The sequence below is a fragment of the Canis lupus genome, chromosome 36 (assembly GCF_048164855.1).
Source record: "Canis lupus baileyi chromosome 36, mCanLup2.hap1, whole genome shotgun sequence".
Taxonomy (NCBI): Eukaryota; Metazoa; Chordata; class Mammalia; order Carnivora; family Canidae; genus Canis; species Canis lupus.
The window spans coordinates 29,800,597-29,822,229 of NC_132873.1; the positions used below are offsets into that span (position 1 = coordinate 29,800,597).

General features: G+C 44.9%; 2 protein-coding genes across 28 annotated transcripts in view; one reads left to right on the top strand and one right to left on the bottom strand.

The window, feature by feature from the left end:
• NEMP2 (nuclear envelope integral membrane protein 2) overlaps window positions 1-11,024 on the top strand; it is a 41,249-nt gene extending 30,225 nt beyond the window's left edge. For 5 of the 13 annotated variants that reach the window (XM_072813527.1, XM_072813514.1, XM_072813525.1 and 2 more), the window contains 4 exons: window positions 276-452; window positions 731-3,033; window positions 4,897-8,115; window positions 10,518-11,024. In XM_072813527.1, the coding sequence (XP_072669628.1) occupies window positions 276-452; window positions 731-854 (301 nt within the window). In that variant the 3' untranslated portion in view covers window positions 855-3,033; window positions 4,897-8,115; window positions 10,518-11,024. Of the gene's footprint in view, window positions 1-275; window positions 453-730; window positions 3,034-4,896; window positions 8,116-9,911; window positions 10,470-10,517 lie in introns of those variants that run through there. The other 8 variants (XM_072813516.1, XM_072813518.1, XM_072813519.1 and 5 more) reach the window with 8 other exon arrangements.
• The window catches only part of MFSD6 (major facilitator superfamily domain containing 6), a 73,520-nt gene continuing 52,615 nt past the window's right edge, over window positions 729-21,633 (bottom strand). For 12 of the 15 annotated variants that reach the window (XM_072813501.1, XM_072813504.1, XM_072813503.1 and 9 more), the window contains 4 exons: window positions 14,131-14,292; window positions 13,196-13,294; window positions 11,800-12,080; window positions 7,660-9,716 (listed from right to left, as the gene is read on the bottom strand). In XM_072813501.1, the coding sequence (XP_072669602.1) occupies window positions 9,513-9,716; window positions 11,800-12,080; window positions 13,196-13,294; window positions 14,131-14,292 (746 nt within the window). In that variant the 3' untranslated portion in view covers window positions 7,660-9,512. The other 3 variants (XR_012025133.1, XM_072813507.1, XM_072813506.1) reach the window with 3 other exon arrangements.

Genomic DNA, 21,633 nt, shown 5'->3' on the forward strand with positions numbered 1-21,633 from the left:
TCCTCCTCCTCCCGGGGCCTCGGCCCCCGCGGTCCCCGCGCCGGGCTCCCCTGCTGGCAGGTGCCCCAAGAGGGCGCCCCAGGGACCCCAGGGACCCGGAGCGGGGAGCTGGGCCCAGCGGGGAGCCGAGGCCGTGGAGACGCCGGCCCCGCGGCAGCCGAGCGTGGGGGCGGGGGAGGGGCTGCGGGGCCTGGGTCGGGCTGGCCGGACGCTCGCAACCCGCCGCGTGTCGTGTCGTGTCGTGTCGTGTCGTGTCGTGTCGTGTCGCGTCGCAGGAGGCTCCGGACGTGGCCGAGGGCGGAGCGGCGGGCGGCCGGGCGCCTCAGCGAGGAGGAGTACGGGGAGCAGGCGGCCGCCGAGACGCGCCGCGCCCTGGAGGAGCTGCGCAGCGCCTGCCGCCAGCCCGGCTTCCCCGCCTGGCTGCTGGTGTCGCGGCTGCGGGCCCCGGGCAGGTGAGTGAGCGCCGGGGCGGGGCGGGGGGGACGTCCCAGGGGGTCCGCGGAGGCGACTGTGCCGCGCAGAGCCCTTCCACAGGCGTGGGGGCCTGGACACGGGCGCCCCCCGGAGCCCTGAGACGGCTACCGAGCCCCTCCCGCTCCTACATGTCGTGGAGAGGCTCTTCTCGGGTGACAGACTCCAGCGGGGTCGGAGGATAGACCGCGAGGGAACATGCTGCCTTCCAGACCTTTCTGTGACATTAACTGCATTTAAAACAAAAACTACTTCTTAGATTCGCAGAGTTTGTTCTGGGCGGAAGCCACTTGTCGCCGGAAGAAATCAGCCTCCACGAAGAACAATATGGCTTCGGGGGCACGTTCTTGGAGGAGCAGCTGTTTAACCCGACGACCGCGTGAAGCCGCCGCGAGCTTCCTTCTGGCCATGGGCGGGTCAGAGCAGGGATCCCCGACCCCGGGCAGGCCCGCCTGGGCAGCGCTGCGCAAACCCTGGACTGTGGGAACGAGTCCTCCGGGGAGGAAAACGGGACTGTAGGGACGCGAACTTTTCCTCCTGGTAAGTTCGGCTGCGCTGCACCGTAGGCGCCAGCAAGACTGACAGAGTCCCCGACGCCCCAGTGCCGACTGTCACCAGGACCAGGGAGGGCCCGCGGCCCGCAGGGAGCCCGCCAACGCCTGCCTCCTGCGCTCCAGAGGCCAAGTCCCCTCTCACCCCCAGGACCTGCGCCAGAAGACTGACTTGCTCTCCCTGCGCGTTTCCAGTTTACCGGCCGGAAGAGACGGGGTGCCCCGGCCGGTGTTCTCATAAGTATGACCCGCAGGTGTCCCTAAGTGCCAGTCTGTGAAGGGACTGGGAGGCTGGCTGACATGGAGGCAGAGGTCGCCGCACCCCAGGGCTGCCCGGGCCTTCAGGGATGCCGCTGCTGCCCCACAGTGCATCTCCTCAGGAGAAACCGGTGCAGCGCTCTCTGACTGACTGACTGACTGACTGACCAGAGAACCTCTCTCAGATTTATGCTCCGTGGAACAGTTTGCGAAGTGCTAGTGACGGCGGAATTGAGGTTTGAGGAGATTATAAAATCTCGTCCAAAACTACGAAACCATTGAGAGGCCGCGCCGGGACTCCAGGCCTAGTGGTTCTGACAACTCAGGGTTAGAAAGAGACCTTCAAAGGTGAGCGGAGGGGCCATCTCCCTACCGCCTGGGTCTCACAGTATTAGTGACTATTTTTTATTTTTTAATGGACAAATAGCTATTTTGATACCTATGACAGAGAAGCATTTCCTAAGATTGTATTTTCAACCTTGAAAAAATTTTTATAGACTTATATAAAAATTAGAAATGAGAATTATTTTCTGTGGTTTTTTGATATGTTGAAATTGAAGACATTTAACTTTTTGTGACATTTTGAGTTGACTAGTCCATTTTAAAAATTTAGTTTATATATATTTTTAACAGTTTCCTACAAAACAGATCTGTGATCTTTCTTCAGAGGACAGATCTTTTTTTCTTGATTCTCCAGAGTGAAATGAAGCACTCTGAACTTTGACTCTGGGGAAAGGAGGCCAAAACCGAAGAGCTGAGAAAAGATGTGAACATGGCAAAACATTCCTAGGGTTAAGATCTGCTAAACTGAATCGCTTTAAGAATCAAATACAGGCTTTTTTTTTTTCTTTTTTTTTTTCTTTCTGTGATGGGTTCTTAAAGGATAGAGGCCTAGAGAACGAAGACTCTTACTAGAAGAAGGACACATAGGAGGTGCTTTCCTGAGCCAAGTTCAGTAGCACGTTTCTAAATTGAGTAAGAGCATGGTTCCCATTTGGAACTTTCTAGGCTGATTTTCAAATGATATTTCTCTTTGAAACAGTTTATCAGTGTTCTTAAAAATTTTATTTATTTATTAATGGGGGGGGAGAGAGAGAGAGAGAGAGAGAGAGAGAGAGAGAGGGGCAGAGACACAGGTGGAGGGAGAAGCAGGCTCCACGCAGGGAGCCCGACATGGGACTCGATCCCGGGACTCCAGGATCATGGCCTGGGCCACAGGCAGGTGCCAAACCGCTGAGCCACCCAGGGATCCCCAGTTTACAGGTTTCTCTTTTTGCCAGACACCTTTTAATATTAGGAGCTTTGCAATTTTTGTAAAATCTACTAAATTCAGTCTGTGCTTTCACACAAGCTGATTTCAAATATCAAGGAATCTTCCATTCAAATTTATGTTGATTATGATGTTAATGTTTTGTAAGTATAAACGGTTCCAACATCATTTTTGTTATAGTTTAATCTGATTTTTTAGAATTAAGTTTATTCCTGACATAAATGTATCAGATGTGTTGGTGCTTGTGCTCACTACGTTCACCTCCCAGAAGGCAGTTTTTGACAGAATGTGTGTGTGAATAACGTGAACAGTCAGCTGGAGTTCCCAGGGCCCATCCCAGCCAGGCCTCCTCGGCCTTCACCTGTCATTCCAGGTTGAAGAGGTGCTGACTACAGAAGGAAGCAGCTCCTCGGGGGTCGAGCTAGGTGTGACCATCACAATGAAAAAAAGCTAAAGAAAGGAAAAGAACAAGAGTCTTTTGGGGTACTGTTGTTTATGTTTATTTATAGAGGAAATCATGGATTTGTGAGTTTCTGTGGTGTGATGACTGTGAGAAGGTAAACAATTACAAGCATTACTTGTGATACATTTGGTGTGTTTCTGTCGTGTTCTTTTGATTTGGGCCTTATTACAGTGCTGGTCACAGTTCTAATCCCCATGGAACTGTCCGTAGATGGCTCCCATAGGAGATTTTTCTCTCCTTCCTCCCTTCCTTTCTCTCTTTTTCTTTCCCTTCCCCACCCTCCCCCCTTCTTTATTTAAAGGCCTTTAAACTGTTTAAGTGACCATTCAGTAAAATGGCTCTGCCTTTCACAGGTGGTTGAAAGTTGGCCTCGTGCTCATACCACCATAGGTGCGCAATTACGGAGCATAACTGAACCCTTTGCGTTATTGCTTATGCAAGGTGCCTCATAAAAGCTTATTGTTGTTAGCAAGTTGGGACTGTTTGACACCAAAATGTGTGGGTGAGATTTAGTGTAGGTAGTCGTGCTTAAACAATTGTATCATTCAAATGTTATTTTTTAAAGGTTTTTTAAAGGTTTTAAAACACATTTTATGTATCACAAAAAATGCTTTGTGAATTGGTTATACAATTTGTTAAGGGCTGAATTAGAGGGGAGTGTCCATCTGATGTTTAGGACAATATTTGAATTTAAGACCTTTTTTTTTAAATCTAGAAATTTAAGAGATTTCAGATTTTAAGAGGCTTGGAATAGATGATGGATTATATCAATATATTTAACATGTGGGTGTATTAAGACCTCTGCAGTTCTGTCAAGAAAAGAAAAAGCATTATCCTGTATGTGATTATTTCCCAGTTAGCGAGGTAGAATTTGAGAGAAAGGAGAGAAAAAAATCAGTTTTTGTCCAGCTGTTATGCATAAATAACATAATAGATGTATGATTTTAAAGCCTGCAGTGAGACAGAGGTGTTTATAGGTGACCCCAAGAGTAAGCTGCCTTCTGAGAGTCACCCACTGGGTGATAATGACATTGAGGACTTAACCATGCGGGTGTGGATCTTGACCTTATTTGATTCAGAACCCTGATTTTTGTCCTTGCGCATAGGAAGACCTACCTCACATCAGCCAATTCATAGAGTCTATTTAGGGATTCACAGCTAAAAATAAAACCGGCAGAAGGATTAAAAACGCTTGAATTGATAAAACCAGCAGATTCTCTCCCAGAAGACCCCTTGAAGGGTTCAAATGGTGGTAAGAAGGTTGCTTGAGCAGAAAGAGAACAAAGGGAGTTTGTTGTGTAATTCCCATGCGTAATGTCACCAGACCAAAATCTAATGCAACCCCCTCCGTGGGGCCACCGTTGCTAATATCATGAGAGATTCAATCTGTTGTTAAAGACCACCCTTCCTTTAGGCAGGCCCTGCCAGCTTTACCTTTCTGTGATTGTTGTTTTTGTAATTTTTCTGTCGTTGACTGGCATCTCCACCCCCTTCTACTGGGCATGTTCTTCATTCAGATATGTTGTTAAAATCTGCGGTCTTTTTCTGGCCGAGGAGTCTAATTACGTTCTTCGGGTCCCTATGCTTATTTTTGCTATGACCCCTGAATGTGATACCTTACTAGGTCACCAGAGAGTGTGGTTGAGTGTATATTTACTAGGATAGATCTTGGAAGACACATTCAGTGGGGTGGCTGCTCTTTGTCTCTTGTTTAAATAATTTGGAGGGATCTTTACTTTTTTATATTTGGTCCATTTTCCAACAAGGCAGTAATCAAAGCAGAAAGGGGAGGAGTACCAGCATTTATTGGCCATCTATCAAGTGCTATATAGACCCTTTCTATGCCTCTTCATTTGGACTTCTAATCACTCTAATCTCTTTAGTGTGGTTTCCATTTTTCAACTGAGGACAGACTCAGAAAAGTTGGTAAAGCGAATCAGAATGTGAGCCTGTGCGGGGCCCGTATGCTCTTGCTGTCGCCTGTAGCGCCGTCTTTAAAAAACAAAGTCAAGTAAGTGGCTCTGGTTAATCAGTTGAAGAGATAGATGACCGTGTCTGATGTTTGGTGCATGCCAGTTCTGGGGCAACAGACCAGTTCCCCCGCCTTCCATCAACCACAGACAGGACTTTTGTACCCTAAAAATGAATGAGAATTAAGTTGAGTAGCACTGGTCCACATGTTATTTTTTGAGACTTCCATTGCTCTCTTAGCGAACCAAAAGTTCCTGACCTTTTCAAAATACAAGTTTACAAAGAGAAGATCCTCGGCTGACTATCTGGCAAAGAGTAGGGGATGTAACTTGTTTAAATGATCATAAAATTCTTGCTTACATTTTTTTTTTGACACCCTTTAGAAGAAAAATATTGAAACTGTGGAACAAATGTCTTATAACCTCTCCTGTCTGGCTTTTACACACTATAGAATTACCTTTGTTACTTGTCATTTTTCCCAGCTCTTCAATTTATATTTTGCTTAATTTTGTCAGTTAACTTGTACCTACACACAACTTGATGATTATAGTGCATATGGGAGCTGAATGCTTGGTGGTGTAGGCAACCCTTTTAACATAGCACTGTAGTGTGGGAGATACAGACTTGGGGCTCCAGAGCCTGCACATCCCCCCCCCGTCGCTGTGAGGTTCTGGGTGTCCATCTAATCCATCTAAAAATCTCCCTGGAGCCGCAGCGGGGCAGGCGGTCCTGCGTTAGCCGCCCGAAGCGGGGAGAGCTGAGTGAGAGGCAGGCGTCCCCGGATGGGCTCACCGTGTTTCTGGTTACTCTCAGGCACAGTTTGCCCTGGCATCGGGTCACTTCCTTTCTGATTTCCTTTTTCTCACCCCTTTATTCTGCCCCACCCGCTTGGTGGTTTGGAATTCCTGAGCCAGCCATTCCTAGAGCTATGCTGGGATGGCACAGGGGTGTTTGGGGCTTCAGAAATCGCTTTGTCTTGTCCCCATGCACAAGAGGATGGGAGACCTTCTGGAAGGGAAATCACCTTTACTTCCCTAGTCAGCTGTCACGGCATACCTCACCTTCACAGAATAAGAGGATTCTAGGATCCAGCCTCTCGCCCTGAGATGAGGAAACTGAGGCCCAGACGGCTCCCCAAAGTAATCTCTCTGTAACTACACTGTCCAGTCTGGTAGCCGTGAGCCTCATGTGGCTGTTTGAATACAGTGAGAGATCCGGCTTCTTCGGCTGCGCTCGTCAGGGTACAAGTGCTTACTGGCCCCCGTGGCCAGCGGCTACCACCCCAGACCATGCAGCTCTGCTGAAGCCGGAGCGATTGCTCCTGGTGGCATGGCTGTCTGCCAATCCTTGCCCTTGTGTGACACGGGCCTTCAGGGTCCCTGCCCACCTCCCAGGCGGTCTCCATAGGGTTGCCAGACCACACAGGGCCTCTCCGGAGTGCAAGGGGTCCGACCCTCCCGACTAACAAAGTTCCAGGAGTGGGGAGGTGCTGCAGTGCTAGGCATCTGGGAGTATCTAGAAATCCTGCTGGGACTAGAACCACACACGTGCATGTCAGGCACACGCGTAGGCCTGGCTGCTTAGAGCCTGTTCCAGCACAACAGAAGCATGCAGTGGCCTCCGCGTCCCGGGGAAGGTGCCGTTGGACCTGAGCCTTGGCATCAAGCAGGTTTGAAGTTGCATCATTTGTATCCTGGCTTTGTGCTCGTGGTCCCGTGAGGGGGTCTGCCAGCTGCAGACTCGTCCTAGGAGGGAAGCTACTCCCATATACGGGGTGGGGGAGGCGAGCTGTACTTACCACGCTGGGTTGTTAGGGGACAAGAGGTAACCTCTGTTCACAGCCACCACTCAGGAACTGCGGATGTGGCCGTCCTTTTCCAAGGACTGCTTAGAGGAGCGCTGCTTAAATAATGGTCCCAGGAGCACCAGCGCCCCCCCCCCCCGCCCCCGTCCTGGGTAAGTGCCCACCCGGAGCTGCCTAGCCGACCACTTTGTGCCCACGGCAAGAGTAGTGAGCCAGGAAGGCAGCATCCTCTTCCTGTGAGTTAGCCTGGGCTGTTCATGAGGTTTGTGAGCTAGTGGATCTACGTGTATTACGATCATGGTCTACTTAATAGTCTACTTAAGGCTTTGGGCCATAGTTTAAGAATTGGCAGCTAACCTCTTTGGATCCAGATAAGCTCAGCGCTCAGCTAATTCACCCTTTCTACAAGAGAAAGAGTGTGAAGGAAGACATCAGCCCAGGCTTTGTGACAACTCTGGGGAATCTTCCAGGGAGACTTCCAGGAAGTTGCAAGTGGGGTTATGAAATTCTCAAAATTTAATTTGCACCCACTTTAATATTTTCTAAGCGGTGCCTGGCTGGCTCAGTCAGTAGAGCACATGACTCTCGCTCTCAGGCCATGAGTTCAAGCCCCGTGTTGAGCATGAAGCCTACTTAAAAAGCAGATAAATAAATAGAAAATAAAACAATAAGATGCCGGTGGGTGCTTTAGCGACAGTATGAAGTCAAGAAGTCCACGAACCCATGAAGGTGTCTGTCCTAAAAGGCTACAAAGTCCTGCATTACTGAATCAGCTCTCAAAGTGAATGTTCCATGACAAAGGCCTGTTGAATTTGGCCTCCATCATTACAGAGTAAAGGGCTTTTGTTTGGTCACATCTTTATCATTTAAGAAACTTTTAAAAATGATATTTATTTTTATTTCAACATGTCAACTGCATTTCCAAAACAGCAGGCTTTTCAAAGGAATAAATCAGAACTGTAAACACAAGACACAGTATAAGTTTTTGACTTCCTAAAGTCAGTTTCACAAACCCACATACTGTACATTCATAGGTGAGGTTCAGCCTGTCGTCCATTTCTTTATTTCTCTAATTACATAAGCATAATAAATCATCTGATTTTAAAGGTCACTTAAAATGAGTCATGATAATTTACAGTACAGTACGTTTCAGTTCAAGTGCAAAAATAACTTTGTTTAACTCTATTCCTTTCCATTATTTTATTTTTAAGCTGTGTTTTGTGGCAAAGCTAGACATCCAAATATAGAATCTCTCCTCCCAGATGCAGTATCGGGCAGAAGGATGGTGTCGTGGAGAAGCCTTCAGTCCACAACTCATCCTAATAAGGTGAGTTGCTTGTTTTCCACTCTGCTCGCCTCCTTCCTCTCTCCTGTGCTCACTCACAGTTCCTACACACACCATCGTGGACCTTCACTCAGCAAAAGCAGCATTCCCTTTTCTACAGCCCCCCCCCCCCCCCCCCCCCCCCCCCCCCCCCCGGCTTCCTCCTATTCTCAGCTTTTCATTTTCAGCAGCAGGCTTGACCCATGAGTCACCGAGCCACTGTCCTGGCTGTAGCTGTACTATTTACAGTAGCACACCCCTATCTGATCCCTGGTGTCTGACGGGATCTTCGTGGAAAAGAATATTCTGAGATTTGTTTCTTTAGTCATTGGAAAATATAGTTACTTCTTATTCTGGTCTTTTCCATTCCTGGCCTCCTATTCACCAACTTTTCCCCTCACCAAAAACAAAAATTTACCCATTGTGTAAATCTTAAAAATTGTATCCCTCTCCCAGGCACTTAAATCTTATACTGTTATTTGTAAATAGTACTGCTTAATTCAAGAAACCCTTAGGAATCCAGTGATTTTTAAAAAATTCCATCAGCTACTTAGAGCCCAAATCACTATAAAACTGTTAAATAGTGATAGAGGCTATTTACAGTATCACTATATTTAGTAAACTCTTGTCTGTCAAGCCATAGGATACTGAGTTGGTTGGTTGATTTGAATTATTCCCTCCTCTGGTCTTAAAGCCCATTTAAAACAAAAGGCATTTTAAAGCTCAGCTTAGTTTGCAGTAGTCAGTAACGGCTTTTGCTGCTCAGAGGATTGACTATTTTCATTACATACCATATACATATAAAAATATATTTGCTAGAGATATGCCAAGTTTCTGATGAAACTTTTTTTTTTTTTTTGTAACAAAAGCTTATAAGCTAGTAACTTTTATCTGGCTACTTTTCTTAAATATGTAATTTTTTAAATAGTTCCCTTCAAGAGAAACAAAATTATAGCTCTATTTTATTTCTTCCCAGTTTGCATTAAGAACCAAATAATTAGAATAAATAATCAGAAGAGGGAAATTGCATCAGCATTCACCTTGAAACACTTTCTTTCCCTCCGCTTACTTAGTGTAACTGCTGCTCTCAACCCTACTGCATTGGCAAAGAAGTCCTATGGTCCCTAACCTAACCAATCGCAGAACTGGAAGTCCTCCCCAAACTCCCATTTCCCCTCTATGCTTCCCAGGGGGATTATGGAAGTTTACCTGTTTCTGCCAACATGTACTGTAGCTCCTGTGTGTGTATGTGTGTTTCCATGTTGATGAGTCCAGGTATTTAGAAGCGTGTATAGTGCTATGCTTCTCAAGGTGAGGCAGGTCTTAGGTTCAGGGAGCCTCTCCCTGTGTCCTGGCAGAGGGGCCCGGTTCCATGCAGGGTGTGAGATGAGTGGGAGCCCTCAGTGTCCCCCAGCGGCGGGCTGAGCCTGCTGGTCCTCCCGCTTCTCCACACGCTGGTCCACACTGGGGTGGGTGGGGCTGCTCTGCGTCTGAGGTGCTGCTGCTGGAGGGGATGGCTGGTTTCTAGATGGGTCAGACTGAGTCTCACGTGGGACAGGCCGGGCTCCACCAGCTAGAGAATCACCCCGATTCTCACTGGTCCCCTGGAAGGACAAAAAGAGAAGATGTTCTGTAGTTAGTGCTACTAGCAAAGAAACCCAACACGTTTTATATGCCTTCAAGTAAGATCTAAGAAACATGGGGAGATCACTCTGAAGTAACTTCAGGGAACAAATAATAGAGGAATAAAGATAGAATGTCTTACCTTTTATCTCCTTTCCTATGTGCAACTGCCAAAGCCGCATGAAAAACACAAACACTATAAGCAGACACATCTTGTGGGTAAAGGAACATCACTACCAAGATGCTGGTTACTACTCGGAAAACAATCTACATCAGCAAATATGTACTGAGCCTCCACCATCGTGACAGGTCACAGAGCAAGCAGCATGAAATGAAACTCGGGTCATTTCCTGAGACCACAGGATCCAAGAGCAGGAAGCAGCCTCAGGGACAAGGCCAGGAAAAGACTGTCCTGGAATTACAAGTCCTGATGAATATTTGGGATTTGAAGTACATACTAAAAGTTAAGACTGAACAGCTGCATAAAAAGGGGGAATGGAAATAAGCTCTTAGGGTCACCAACCATAAGTAGCTGTGAGTTACGCATACTCCAGCACACCACCCCCATCAAGTCTGTGAAATGCCACGTGGGCACATTCCATGATACATTCTTGATTGCTACAAATCAAGAAACATGTTTGTTTTTTTTTTTAGAATGAATTTTCCTCTTACATATATCACTTCAAAAAGCTGACCACCAAAGAAAAAGTTTTATTTCTGTGACTGATTCTAAAATGTAAAGAAATCTTAATATAATGACTTTTTTTTTCTTTTTTTTTTAGAGATTTTATTTATTCATGAGAGACAGAGAGGCAGAGACACAGGCGTAGGGAGAAGCAGGCTCCCTGCGGGGAGCCCGACGTGGGACTCGATCCCAGGACCCCGCGGTCCCAGGACCCTGGGGTCACGGCCTGGGCTGAAGGCAGAGGCTCAACCACCGAGCCACCTGGGCTGCCCAATGTAATGACTTCTTATTCGTAAGGATAACTAAGCCATACCAGCCAGTGTTTTAGTCCTGCCATGCCAGCCAAAGAAATGTAATGCGACATAAGCCTAATAGGAGGAGTACCCAAAGTAATGAAAACACTGCTATTCGAGCAGAAATCTCATCCTTTCTTCTGCTTCACCTCTCTTATATGCTCCTCCCACCCCAAGATGCTCCTTTTTGACTGAGCAGTGACATTCATGTGAGTTTATAATCTCGATAAATGAGTAAGATCATGCATGGGCCACGATGCGTTATGAGATTGGGTGAAGAATCAGATTTGGTTTAAATTATAGAAATATTACATGTTTACAAAGTCATGATAAATTTCATTAAGGTAGCTCAAATTTTCTAAAAAGGAAATTATCCAGTTACTCCTTATTTTTGTCTTTCTTATGTGTCCTTTGAAGTTACTCTAGATAAGACCTGATGTGTGTGACTCACTGAGTATAAGGATGTGATTAATATAAACAGGGAAGTAGACTCATTATTTTAACCCAACTATTCATAGAAGTCACACTTGATCATTTCCAAAGACCGTATATAGCTCTAGTTAACAATTACCCACACTATTTTATCGACTCAGGAGAGACCACATCTCTAGGGATAAAAAACAAAACCAAACACACTTTTTCTCATGTGAGGCCACCAGCAAAACAACCCATTTCCCATCAGACTCCTACTTTGGCTCAGCGTACTAATATATCAGATATTTACTGAAGTCTTATATCTATAATGTCCCCACCAGCTTTTTTGAATTACAGAGATTAATAAATAATGGTCTCCTGTGGCAAGAACCATATATCCTCACTGGAACTGGTATCTGTCAACACTGAAATTTTAAAGAAATATACAATTTCTTGGATTTATTTTCATTTTCAAGAAACAGGCTTCTCTAAGAAGCCCTCCTGAACTCCTTAAGGCAGAATTTTCCCTCTGCAGAACTGTGTAATACACCTCTATAATGCACTTGTCCCAGAATACTGAAATTGTCCGCCTGTCTCTTTTGCCCACTAGACCTTCCCTAAATCTTGCTGAGTGAATCACACAGCTGAGCCCACTTACGGGAGCGAATTTACCTGCAAAGGCTGTATCTCAGGAGCTCGGCTGTCTCTCATCAGCTGCATCATCTCTTTAATTTGGTAGAGTGCATAGACAAAGGTCACCCAGGGAGAGGAACTGACCCCCCAGGCTGGCTTGTTCACATCCTCCTGTTCTTCCTGGTGCTTGGTTTTCTTGGGTGGAAGTCTGGGCTCGATGCGTGGCAGGACATCCTCTGTCTGTTGCTGTACCAAGTCAATGGTTGCTATGGGAACAGGACTAGAGGGAACAGGAATCCTTTCTGCCAACATTGTCTTGTCTGGAGAGAAAATCACGTTTAAATCATTTTTCAGTTTTCTACATATTTGAACAAACAAAAATAAATAAGCAGACAATCCTGTAAGACCATTCTATGTACTTGGCAACATCAGTAACTTGCTGTGTATTGAGGGCTGCTTGGTGCAAGGACTGAACGATCGATGTGATGTTGATCTTCCAGGACCTCTTTATGTCTATACATAAACTTACATTTATTTACAAAATGTATTTTTTCATTAAACTTAGATATCACTTAATCTGGGGACATGGCTTATAGTGAATGTGGCCTTACGTCCATTTACAGGGCTGAGTTTTTAAAGATAAGCATCAAAACAGTAATAGTTGATTTTATTGGCCTTTTACTGAAGGCAAGGACAAACACTGTGTCATCCACTTAGGATTTAAAAAAAAAGTGAGAAAAATCAGCATTGGTCCTCCTTTCTGTATAACTTGCTAGCATTAAAATCTGCCTCTGGGATTTTCTATAACAAATTAGAAGCACTTAAGCTACTTAAGGCAAATGCTGCTTAAAGAACAGAACATCAAAGATGATGAGCCTTGTTCTGGGACATAAGAGCTAAGCAAGAATATTTCCATTCTGCTGGTTGGTTTTCAATAAAAAACAAAAGTTGATTCAACTTGTATATTCTATTTGATAGAACCTCCTTTCTATGTAACAATTTTAATGAAGGCCATGCCTGGGTAAGGAAAACTTCAAATTTAAGTTTTTTTAAGATACTTTTTTTCAAAGGAATGTAAAAGCATAACAGTACCACTCTCTATTATAAAATTACTGTATAACTTTATATGTATTTGATTCAAATTTGAAATCCCTTAGAATACCAGAGGAATTTAAAACCGGTTACTTCCTGTATCACCTCGTACTATAGAACAAAACAAAACCAAGAACTTTAAGCTACTTAAAATGGCCAGTACTGGTTTCAGCACAGCTTCTCTTAGCAGTGGTGCACAGAAGTTCACGGACAGACCACAGGGAAAATGCAGCCAGGCAGCTGGGCTGTGTGCTGTTGCTACCTCCGGGCTTCTGAGGGGTGTGTGTAGAATTCTCCATGGCTTCAATCTTTAGAACCAGTAAGAAATAATGGACAGGTTTACCTTCTTCTTCATCTGGCACTGCCAGCCACTGGATCAGGGCAAAAAGCAGGAGGATCACCAGGCAGGCCATGCCGATCCCCCGAAAAGTCGCAGCAGCCCCTGTGAGAACAACAACCAGAGCACTGAATAGAGTAATTCCAGGAAGTGCAGATGGCCTCCATCCCAAATTGTCAATGTGCTGAAGTGCAGGGAAGGCAGCAGAGCTTGGGATAAACCAGAGAACAATGAATAGCCAGTGGCTTCATATGGTGGAAAAACACAGGCCTGCTACATGCCAGGAGCCCCCGATGCTGGGGTTGGGTTGGTCATTCATCAAAGCTCAAAACTACATTTACAAAGGATCATCTCTGAGCCTCTTACCGTAAAGGTCCGTGGTGCTCTCTTCTTCCTAAAGCCCATTTCTTCCTGAACCCCCAGTAGGGTTCAGCAGCCCTACTGACCAGGAATTGGAATGGCAGAGACCGGGGGCAGGGTAGTCTCCTCGCCCCAAACCCTGGATCTCCGACAAGGGAGATCCGACACCGCAGACAGGTGGTGTCAACAGAGACGTGGGGATGTTACCAAAGGCGGCAAATCACTAGAGTTTTCTGGAATAATAATGAATTCTCTTTCCTCTAGCGTCATTATCAGCAGGTTTGGGGCGCCTTGCTTCAAACCAAAAGCACATGTGCTTACTCTTGTTTGGCTCCTTTGAGGGACCGGTGTAGCATCCCACTAGGCTGTCAGAAAGCGTGCACAGGGACAGGCCGGCTCTAATAATCCTGATGACTTAAGCACACTGCTTTACAACTACGGCTACCATCGTGTGAGAAAGGTAACCTGGACACTGGAGTTTAGCTCCTGGCCATCCAGTAGTAACCTGTTAACGGAGGTGTTGCTGAAAAATCTTAAGTTTTCAACAAAGAAGGAGGGGAAGAGGAGAAAGCCGTTCTTACCAAAATAATTGACTAATACGCCTCCGATCATGGCACCACAACCTCTCCCCAAGCCCAGGTGCAGGCCCTGCAGGATGCCCTGAGCAGAGGTCCTCAGCTCAGGGGGAACTGCCGCACTGAGGTAAGAAATGCATGCAGCCCAGATGGCTGCGTGCGTCACTCCTGGAGAGGAAGAAGAGAGGGGGTGTCTGATGAGCGTTCCTTAGGTTACTCTTTTTTGGAGTGCAAGATATTTAATCACACACACACGCATACCTAATAAAGACATACACTTGATTTCTAGAAAAATATGCATAACATAAAATTTACCATCTTAACGATTTTTAAGTGCATAGTTCAGTAGCATTAGGTACATTCAGAGTGATACTACAACCATCCATCTCCAGAATTTTGTCATCTCAAACTGAAACTCCTACTCATTAAGCAATAACTCCACTTAGGCCCTGGAAGCCACCATTCTGCTTTCTCTGAATTTGACTCCTCTGGGTCCCTCATATAAGCAGAATTGGAACTTGTCCTTTTGTGTCGGGTTTATTCACTTGGCATAACGTCTTCAGAGTTCATCCAAGTTGTAGCACGTACCAGAATTTCCCTCCTTTGGAATATTCTCTTGCACGGAGATAACACTTTTCATTCATCTTTTGATGGACATTTCCACTGTGTCCACCTTCTGGCTATTGTGAATACTGCTGCTGTGTATATGGGGTGCTCCAGCATCTGCTGGGTCCCCTGCTGTCAGTTCTTTGGTGTGTACGCCTAGAGGTGGAATTACTGGGTCAGATACTAAGAGCACGTCCAACACTTTGGGGAACTGCCTGTTTTCCACAGTTGTACCATTTTACATTCCCATGAAGAGATGCACAAGAGTTAGGTCCATTTTCTCCACAACAGTGACCAGCACTTGTCACTATATTTTTTTATAATAGCACTCCTAAAGGGTATAAAGTGGTATCTCGTGGTTTTGATCTGCATTCTCTAGTGGTTAGTGATGAGGAGCATCTTTTTATATGTTTACTGGCTACTTGTATATCATCTTTGGAGAAATGTCTACTTAAGTCCTTTGTCCATTTTTGAACTGGGTTCTTTGGGGGTTTTTGCTTTTGAGTTGTAGGAGTTTTTTATAATTTTGGGTTTTAACCCCTTATTGGACACCTATTTTGACTTAAGGTTATTTCTAATTTTTCCCATTATAATTAGCACCATGATTAACATTTCTAGAGATACAGCTTTTTACATATCTGAGATTATTTATTTGGCAATAATTCTACAAATATGCTTACTGACGCCGAGGATGCCTTTTTAGTATATAGTTCTAATTTGTTTTCCAAAAGAGAATAGAGACTATTTACAGTGCCTCAATATCCATTTCGTTATATTTTCACCATTTGCTGGGAGGGAAGGAAGGATAAAAATAACAGATTAAAAATACTTTTGTTTTGGCAAACTGCATTGTCTGATTTTACATCTTTATTAGAGTACTGCCTTAAATGTAATCAAAAAGATATTGTCACAATAGGTTTTATAACTGGAAGGGGTATAGAAATCATGTAGTTCTGCCTAGATTAACTCATGAGCTTTCTCCCTGAAAAATAATATCATTTGGAGAGAACAGCATCAGAAACTCCTAACTTATGTTTGGAAAAATAAAAAGATTAATATTCATTTAAGATTTAATCTGACATTAGTCTGCTTCTGACCAAAATGGAATACTGGACTAGATTTGCCACCCTTCTGAAACAATAAAAAACTGGACACAATATATAAAACGTCTTGTTCCCAAGATGCTGAACATCAATAGTAAGGACAGTGATCTCTGACTGATGGGAAACAAATGAGCCGCACCTTGCTGCCTGATTATAGAGGTTTGGTTTTTTAAGGTTTTACTTATTTATTCATGAGAGAGACACAGAGGCAGAGACAGAGGCAGAGGCAGAGGGAGAAGCAGGCTCCATGCAGGGAGCCCGACATGGGACTTGATCCCAGGTCCTCAGGATCACGCCCTCAGCCCAAGGCAGACACTCAACCACTGAGCCACCTGCACTGCCCCCCCCCCGCCCCCACCCAGTAGGGTTGAAAGCTGCCGGGCCTAGAGGGGGAGCCACTGAGTTGAGACCCAGGCAGCTGGAGTTCCAGGGGCGAGTACCAGAGAGGAGAGAGCTTTACAGAGAGAAGCCGCAGGGATCTGCAGGTGGTCGCCCTTAACGGGGGGTACCCGCGTGTCGCGGCAGAACCACGGGTGCAGACTCCACGACCAAGGAAAGCAGCATCCAAAAGCATCACAGAGAACAGTACTACGATCCCATACAGGGCCTCGACACTACCTGCTTCCGCCAAACTGGAAAACCCGATTCCTGGGATTGGGAGAGTCCTCCCAGGGGTCTTGTGTTTGTATTATGAAAGAATTAGTCTGAAAGCCACCCTGGGCCCTTCAAAACTCCAAAGGATCGTACTGTTTCCACATAACTTCTCTGTATCCCGGTACAAAGCACAGGAATATTTGTAGAAAGACAGAACTGAACTGTCCAGCACTCAACACAGTAAAATGCACAACGTCTAGCATAGGGTTCAGTTACCAGGGATGAGCTAGAGGGTCCAATAATGAATCAACAGTGTTCCACTGCACACCTTAGATTATAGACCCTATAGTTGAATAAACATTTTTATGAGGTTTATATAGGTTTTGGTAATCATGTCAAGTAGGTTATTTTTTACCTAGAAAAATGGACTAGATTAGAAGTAGTATGTACACTGAATTTCCACAGAAGTTAAAGTATTTGCTTTATCTGAGCAAACAACTGTAACCTTAGATATGCCAGCTTTCTCAGAGCTGAGTAATTCCTGGGTAGTCGCTCTTTTTTAAAGATTTATTTATTTGAGAGCGAGCGAGCACAGTGGCACCTGAGCAGGGAGAAGGGCAGAGGGTGGCGGCGAGAATCCCAGGCCCGCTGCCCGCTGAGTGTGGATGCACCGGGGCTCAACCCCAGGACCCCGAGATTGTGGCCTGGGCAAACTAGGAGGTGGCCACTCAACCGACGGCGCCACCCAGCGGCCCCGTGATCTGCATTGGTGAGTGGCGACACAGTAGTTAGTACACGATGGAAATGTCAGGTGTTCCCCTTTATGTCATTAAAGATGCTGCTGACTACATTTCTTTTCAGATCTGTATATTTCTTCACTAAGGGGAAAATTCAAATGTTCTAAGAAATAAGATGAATATATCCAAAGTGAAATCCAACATAGGTGTGGAAATCATTTCTTAAAGATGAATCATTAAGGGGCGCCTTGGGGGCCCAGCGGTTGAGCGTCTGCCTTGGGCCCAGGGCGCGACCCCAGGGTCCCGGGATCGAGTCCCACATCCGGCTCCCCGCAGGGAGTCTGCTTCTCCCTCTGCCTGTGTCTCTGCCTCTCTTTCTCTCTGTGTCTCTCATGAATGAATAAATAAAATCCTTAAAAAAAAAAAAAAGATGAATCATCAAAGATCTGAGACCGCACCAAATGACTGTAAACTAACTTTAAAAGTGAAGCCAAATCCAGCGATATGTCTGTGTGTGAGCAATCAATTGCTGGATTTACAAGTAGACAAAGGTAGGCCTATGTATTTATGTGATCAAAACTGTAACAAATATATTTTTATTATAATTCCAGGTCAAATAGAATTGTAGCGGTAAACAGGATTCCTTTTTTTTTTCTCTCAAAATTCTAAGGGTTTTCTAAAACCTTGAGTTCCAAGATAAAGCATTTTTCAGCAGAATGACTGAAGTCAGATTCTTTTTTTTTTTTCCCCCCTAATTTATTTACATGACAGCGAGAGCACCAGCAGGGGGAGAAGTAGGGGCAGAGGGGGAAGCAGGCTCCCTGCTGAGCAGGGAACCAGATGTGGGGCTGATCCCAGGACCCCGAGATCACGACCTGAGCCAAAGGCAGACACTCGACCAACTGAACCATCCAGGTGTCCCTAAGTCGGGTATCTTATTAAAGATTCTAAACTATTCTTATAATTTGAGGGCTAGTAGGATGTGGCAGCTGGACTAGATGCTCTACAGTTAGATCTCTAGAATTTCCTTATTCCTTTTTGGGAATAATTAGAATTGGGAATTACATTGCTTAAAGCAACTCAGAGTGTTAACTGAAGGAAAATCTAGTAAAGCATTTAGTAAAAAGTTTTCTTTGGTACCAGTAGCAAAAGGATGAAAGCTCCTCTGCTTGTATGCTCCAATATCTTCCAGAGCAGGTAGAGAATTAAAAATAGGTTTCTCTGAGATACCTTATTTCAAAATTTGTAAATACAAGAATCCATACCACTTCCTAGAAAAGAAACTAGCAAAACTGAAAAATTCACAAGATAGGATTGGGTTGGTTAATATCACCTTTGTATATAAAATACAATTGTGGAGTTGTGGTTCCTATTCTTGAGGTAAATATGGAAACTTCTAGTAATCATATTAGTTACCTGAAACTCTTCCAGTGTTTTTACTACAGTTGTGTTCTGGTCCTCTAATTTTAAAATAATAAAAAAGCAATCTAGAAACCTAAAAGCTCTCCACCGTTTTTTCATACTTGTAAGACAAGAAAGTCTTAACAATTGTGCTACCTGAAACAACTTTTCTGTAAGATTTTCTGTAAGATTCCCCTCAAAATAAGCATGATGATGAAATAAGCAAATGGATTCCATGGCACGGGCAAAAGTGTTTTCACACGAGGGCTACAACTTTTTAAACCTTTTAGTACGAGCTAACTAGGTTGGTGGATCAGATAGTCTAAGACCAAAAAGATGCTCCCTCCTGGCTGATAATAGTAACAAGGTACTTGAACTGACTGTCGTTGCAATATGTGTTAACCCTTCCTTGGCTACTTGTCAGGAAAATACCGATATTTGTGAGTGGCTCCTCAACACCCTATGTTAACTGACCATGAGTGACTCTCAGAGACCACACAGGTCACAGAAACTTTGCTTCTCAGTCTTTCCTTACCCTTATGGGGGCCCTCAAGATTACCTACAAGGCCTAATGGAGACACAGAGAGAGTGTCACAGCACCTGCAGCCAAGACCTTACTGTTCGGAACACACTACATATGAATAACCATGAACCATTAGAAATAATTATGACTAACATTTAATTTTTTCATCAATAATATTATAGCGATTTACCAGGAATTGTGCTGTTTTATGTAGCTTATCTCATTTATTCCTCCCAGTAATAAGTACTATTTTTTTCCTTCCTTTTCCAGAAGAGGAAACGAGGCACAGAGAGATTAAAGTGCCTTGTCCAAAGTCACACAGACAACAGGGTAGTAGAACAGGGTCTGAAGCTAAGATACGGAAGTTCAGGACTTCAGGGCTTAAGTACTATCCTATACAGCCTCCTACCAACTATTAAAAAGTATTATGTAGTAATTATAACCATCTACTTTGAGAGGTTTTTTGATAAACATGCCCAACAGTCTATCAATTTAAAAAACTACATTTGAGGCACCTGGCTGGCTCAGTCAGTTAAGAAGCCGATTCTTGGTGTCAGCTCACGTCACGATTTCAGGGTCGTGAGATCAAGCCCCATGTTGGGCTCTGCACTGAGCATGCAGCGTGCTTGGGATTTCCTTTTTTCTTCTCCCTCTGCCCCTCCCTGCTCACACTCTCTTAAAAAAAAAAAAAAAAAAAAGATATTCTTACTACCTACTTCCCCTCCTTTTCTAAAAAACTCACATAATATAAGCCCCAAATAACTCTTCACCTTATACTTACCTTATAACAATAGTATATTTAATATTGGTCTCTGATCCTGTAACATTAATTTCAAGGTTGTTCAGCCTTGGCGCAGAAGAATGCTCTATTGCAAAAAAACGTATGCAGGGATGAGCAAGAAAAAAAAAATCCTTTCTTCCCCAATAGACAGCTGCTCTTTGTAAAATGATGCTTGGTTTGAGGAAATCAGATCATAGCGGCTGGGAGGGGTAAGAACTCTGACAATGTACTGGTTTTTTGTTTTGTTTTTCTTGCTCTGCCACTGACTTAAGCTCACTGACAAAACATAAGTATCCTCATGGCACTGGCACACCAAATCAGTGGTGACCAACCTTTTGCACTGATGAACCAAAGCATAGATTTCAGTTACTTCGGGGTACCTCTCAAATGCTGGGATTAAAAAAAAAAAAAAAAGCTTCTGAAAGATCAAATCTAGTGAAAAGATACTGTTCTTTCTCAAAACAAAACCAAAAATCTCCACTGGGCTCACAATGAAAGGAGTCTGTATTGGTTAAGGTAATGATAGCTGTTGTAACAGATGAGCCTTGGAATCCCAGTGGTCTCCTATATTACACGTGGTTTTTTTCGCTTGCTCATATAAAGTCCAGTGGGCGTGGGCCAGGAGGAGTAGCAGCTGTGCTCCATTTAGTCACTCAGGGATCCAGGCTGCGGCAGAGACTGCCGTCCTCAACACCTGGTTACCTTGGATGCCAACATCCAGCTGGCAGAGGCGGGAAGAGATGAAAGATGTTACGGTCTGGGTCTATTTTATTTTTTTTTCTTTAAGATTAATTAATTATTTATTCATGATAGACATGCGGAGGGGGGGGGAGGCAGAGACACAGGCAGGGGGAGAAGCAGGCTCCATGCCAGGAGCCCGATGCAGGACTCGATCCCGGGACTCCAGGATCGCGCCCTGGGCCAAAGGCAGGCGCTAAACTGCTGAGCCACCCAGGGATCCCCATGGTCTGGATCTAGAAGTAACACATCATTCCTGCTCACATTCCACTGAAAAGAATTAGCCAGATGGTCACACATAACTGCAGAGGAGGCTGGGAAATATAGTCCAACTATGTGTCCATGAAGAAAAGGAAACATCACGTGAACCGCAAGCTCAGTGTCTCTGCCCAAGTCAGGGCCGCCAGCAGCAATGGGCCTTCCAGTGACAGCAGAGAACGCTACGAAGAACAGCGGACCTAGTGGCACCTGCACGAAGCATCTGTATTGCGTGAAAGAGACTTTAAGACACACATTTATTGTTAAAACCCCAGTACTCCCGTATGCACCTTCCTGCATTCATTCAACAGGACTTGATGAGCACCTAGGACTGGGTGCCAGTGCTCATGCTGTTTGAGGACGTGGTCCTGCACAAAACCCATCCTAAACCACCATGGAGTTTACAGTCCAGTGAGTGAATAGGGCCAGGATCTCACTGAAAGAGACCAAGCTCCTTGAGGACACACACCCAGCAGCACCCTGACACACACCAGCAGCTGGGCAAAGGAATGCGGATAAAACTAAGCAGGGAGTGGTGTGCGTGCTGGGGGAGAGGAAGAAAGCATCTGGGGACAAAAACGTGCCCGCCCCGCCCTGCCCTGCATAAGGTGGAGAAAAGTGAACAGAGGAAATGAAACTTCTGTAAGTTTCCATAAGTTTCACTTTACAAGTAAAGTGAAAAAAAAAAAAAAAAAAAGATGCTTAAGAAAAAAAACAAAACCCAAAGCAAAATGTAACTGATACAACAATGTTTTACAGGCCCTTGTG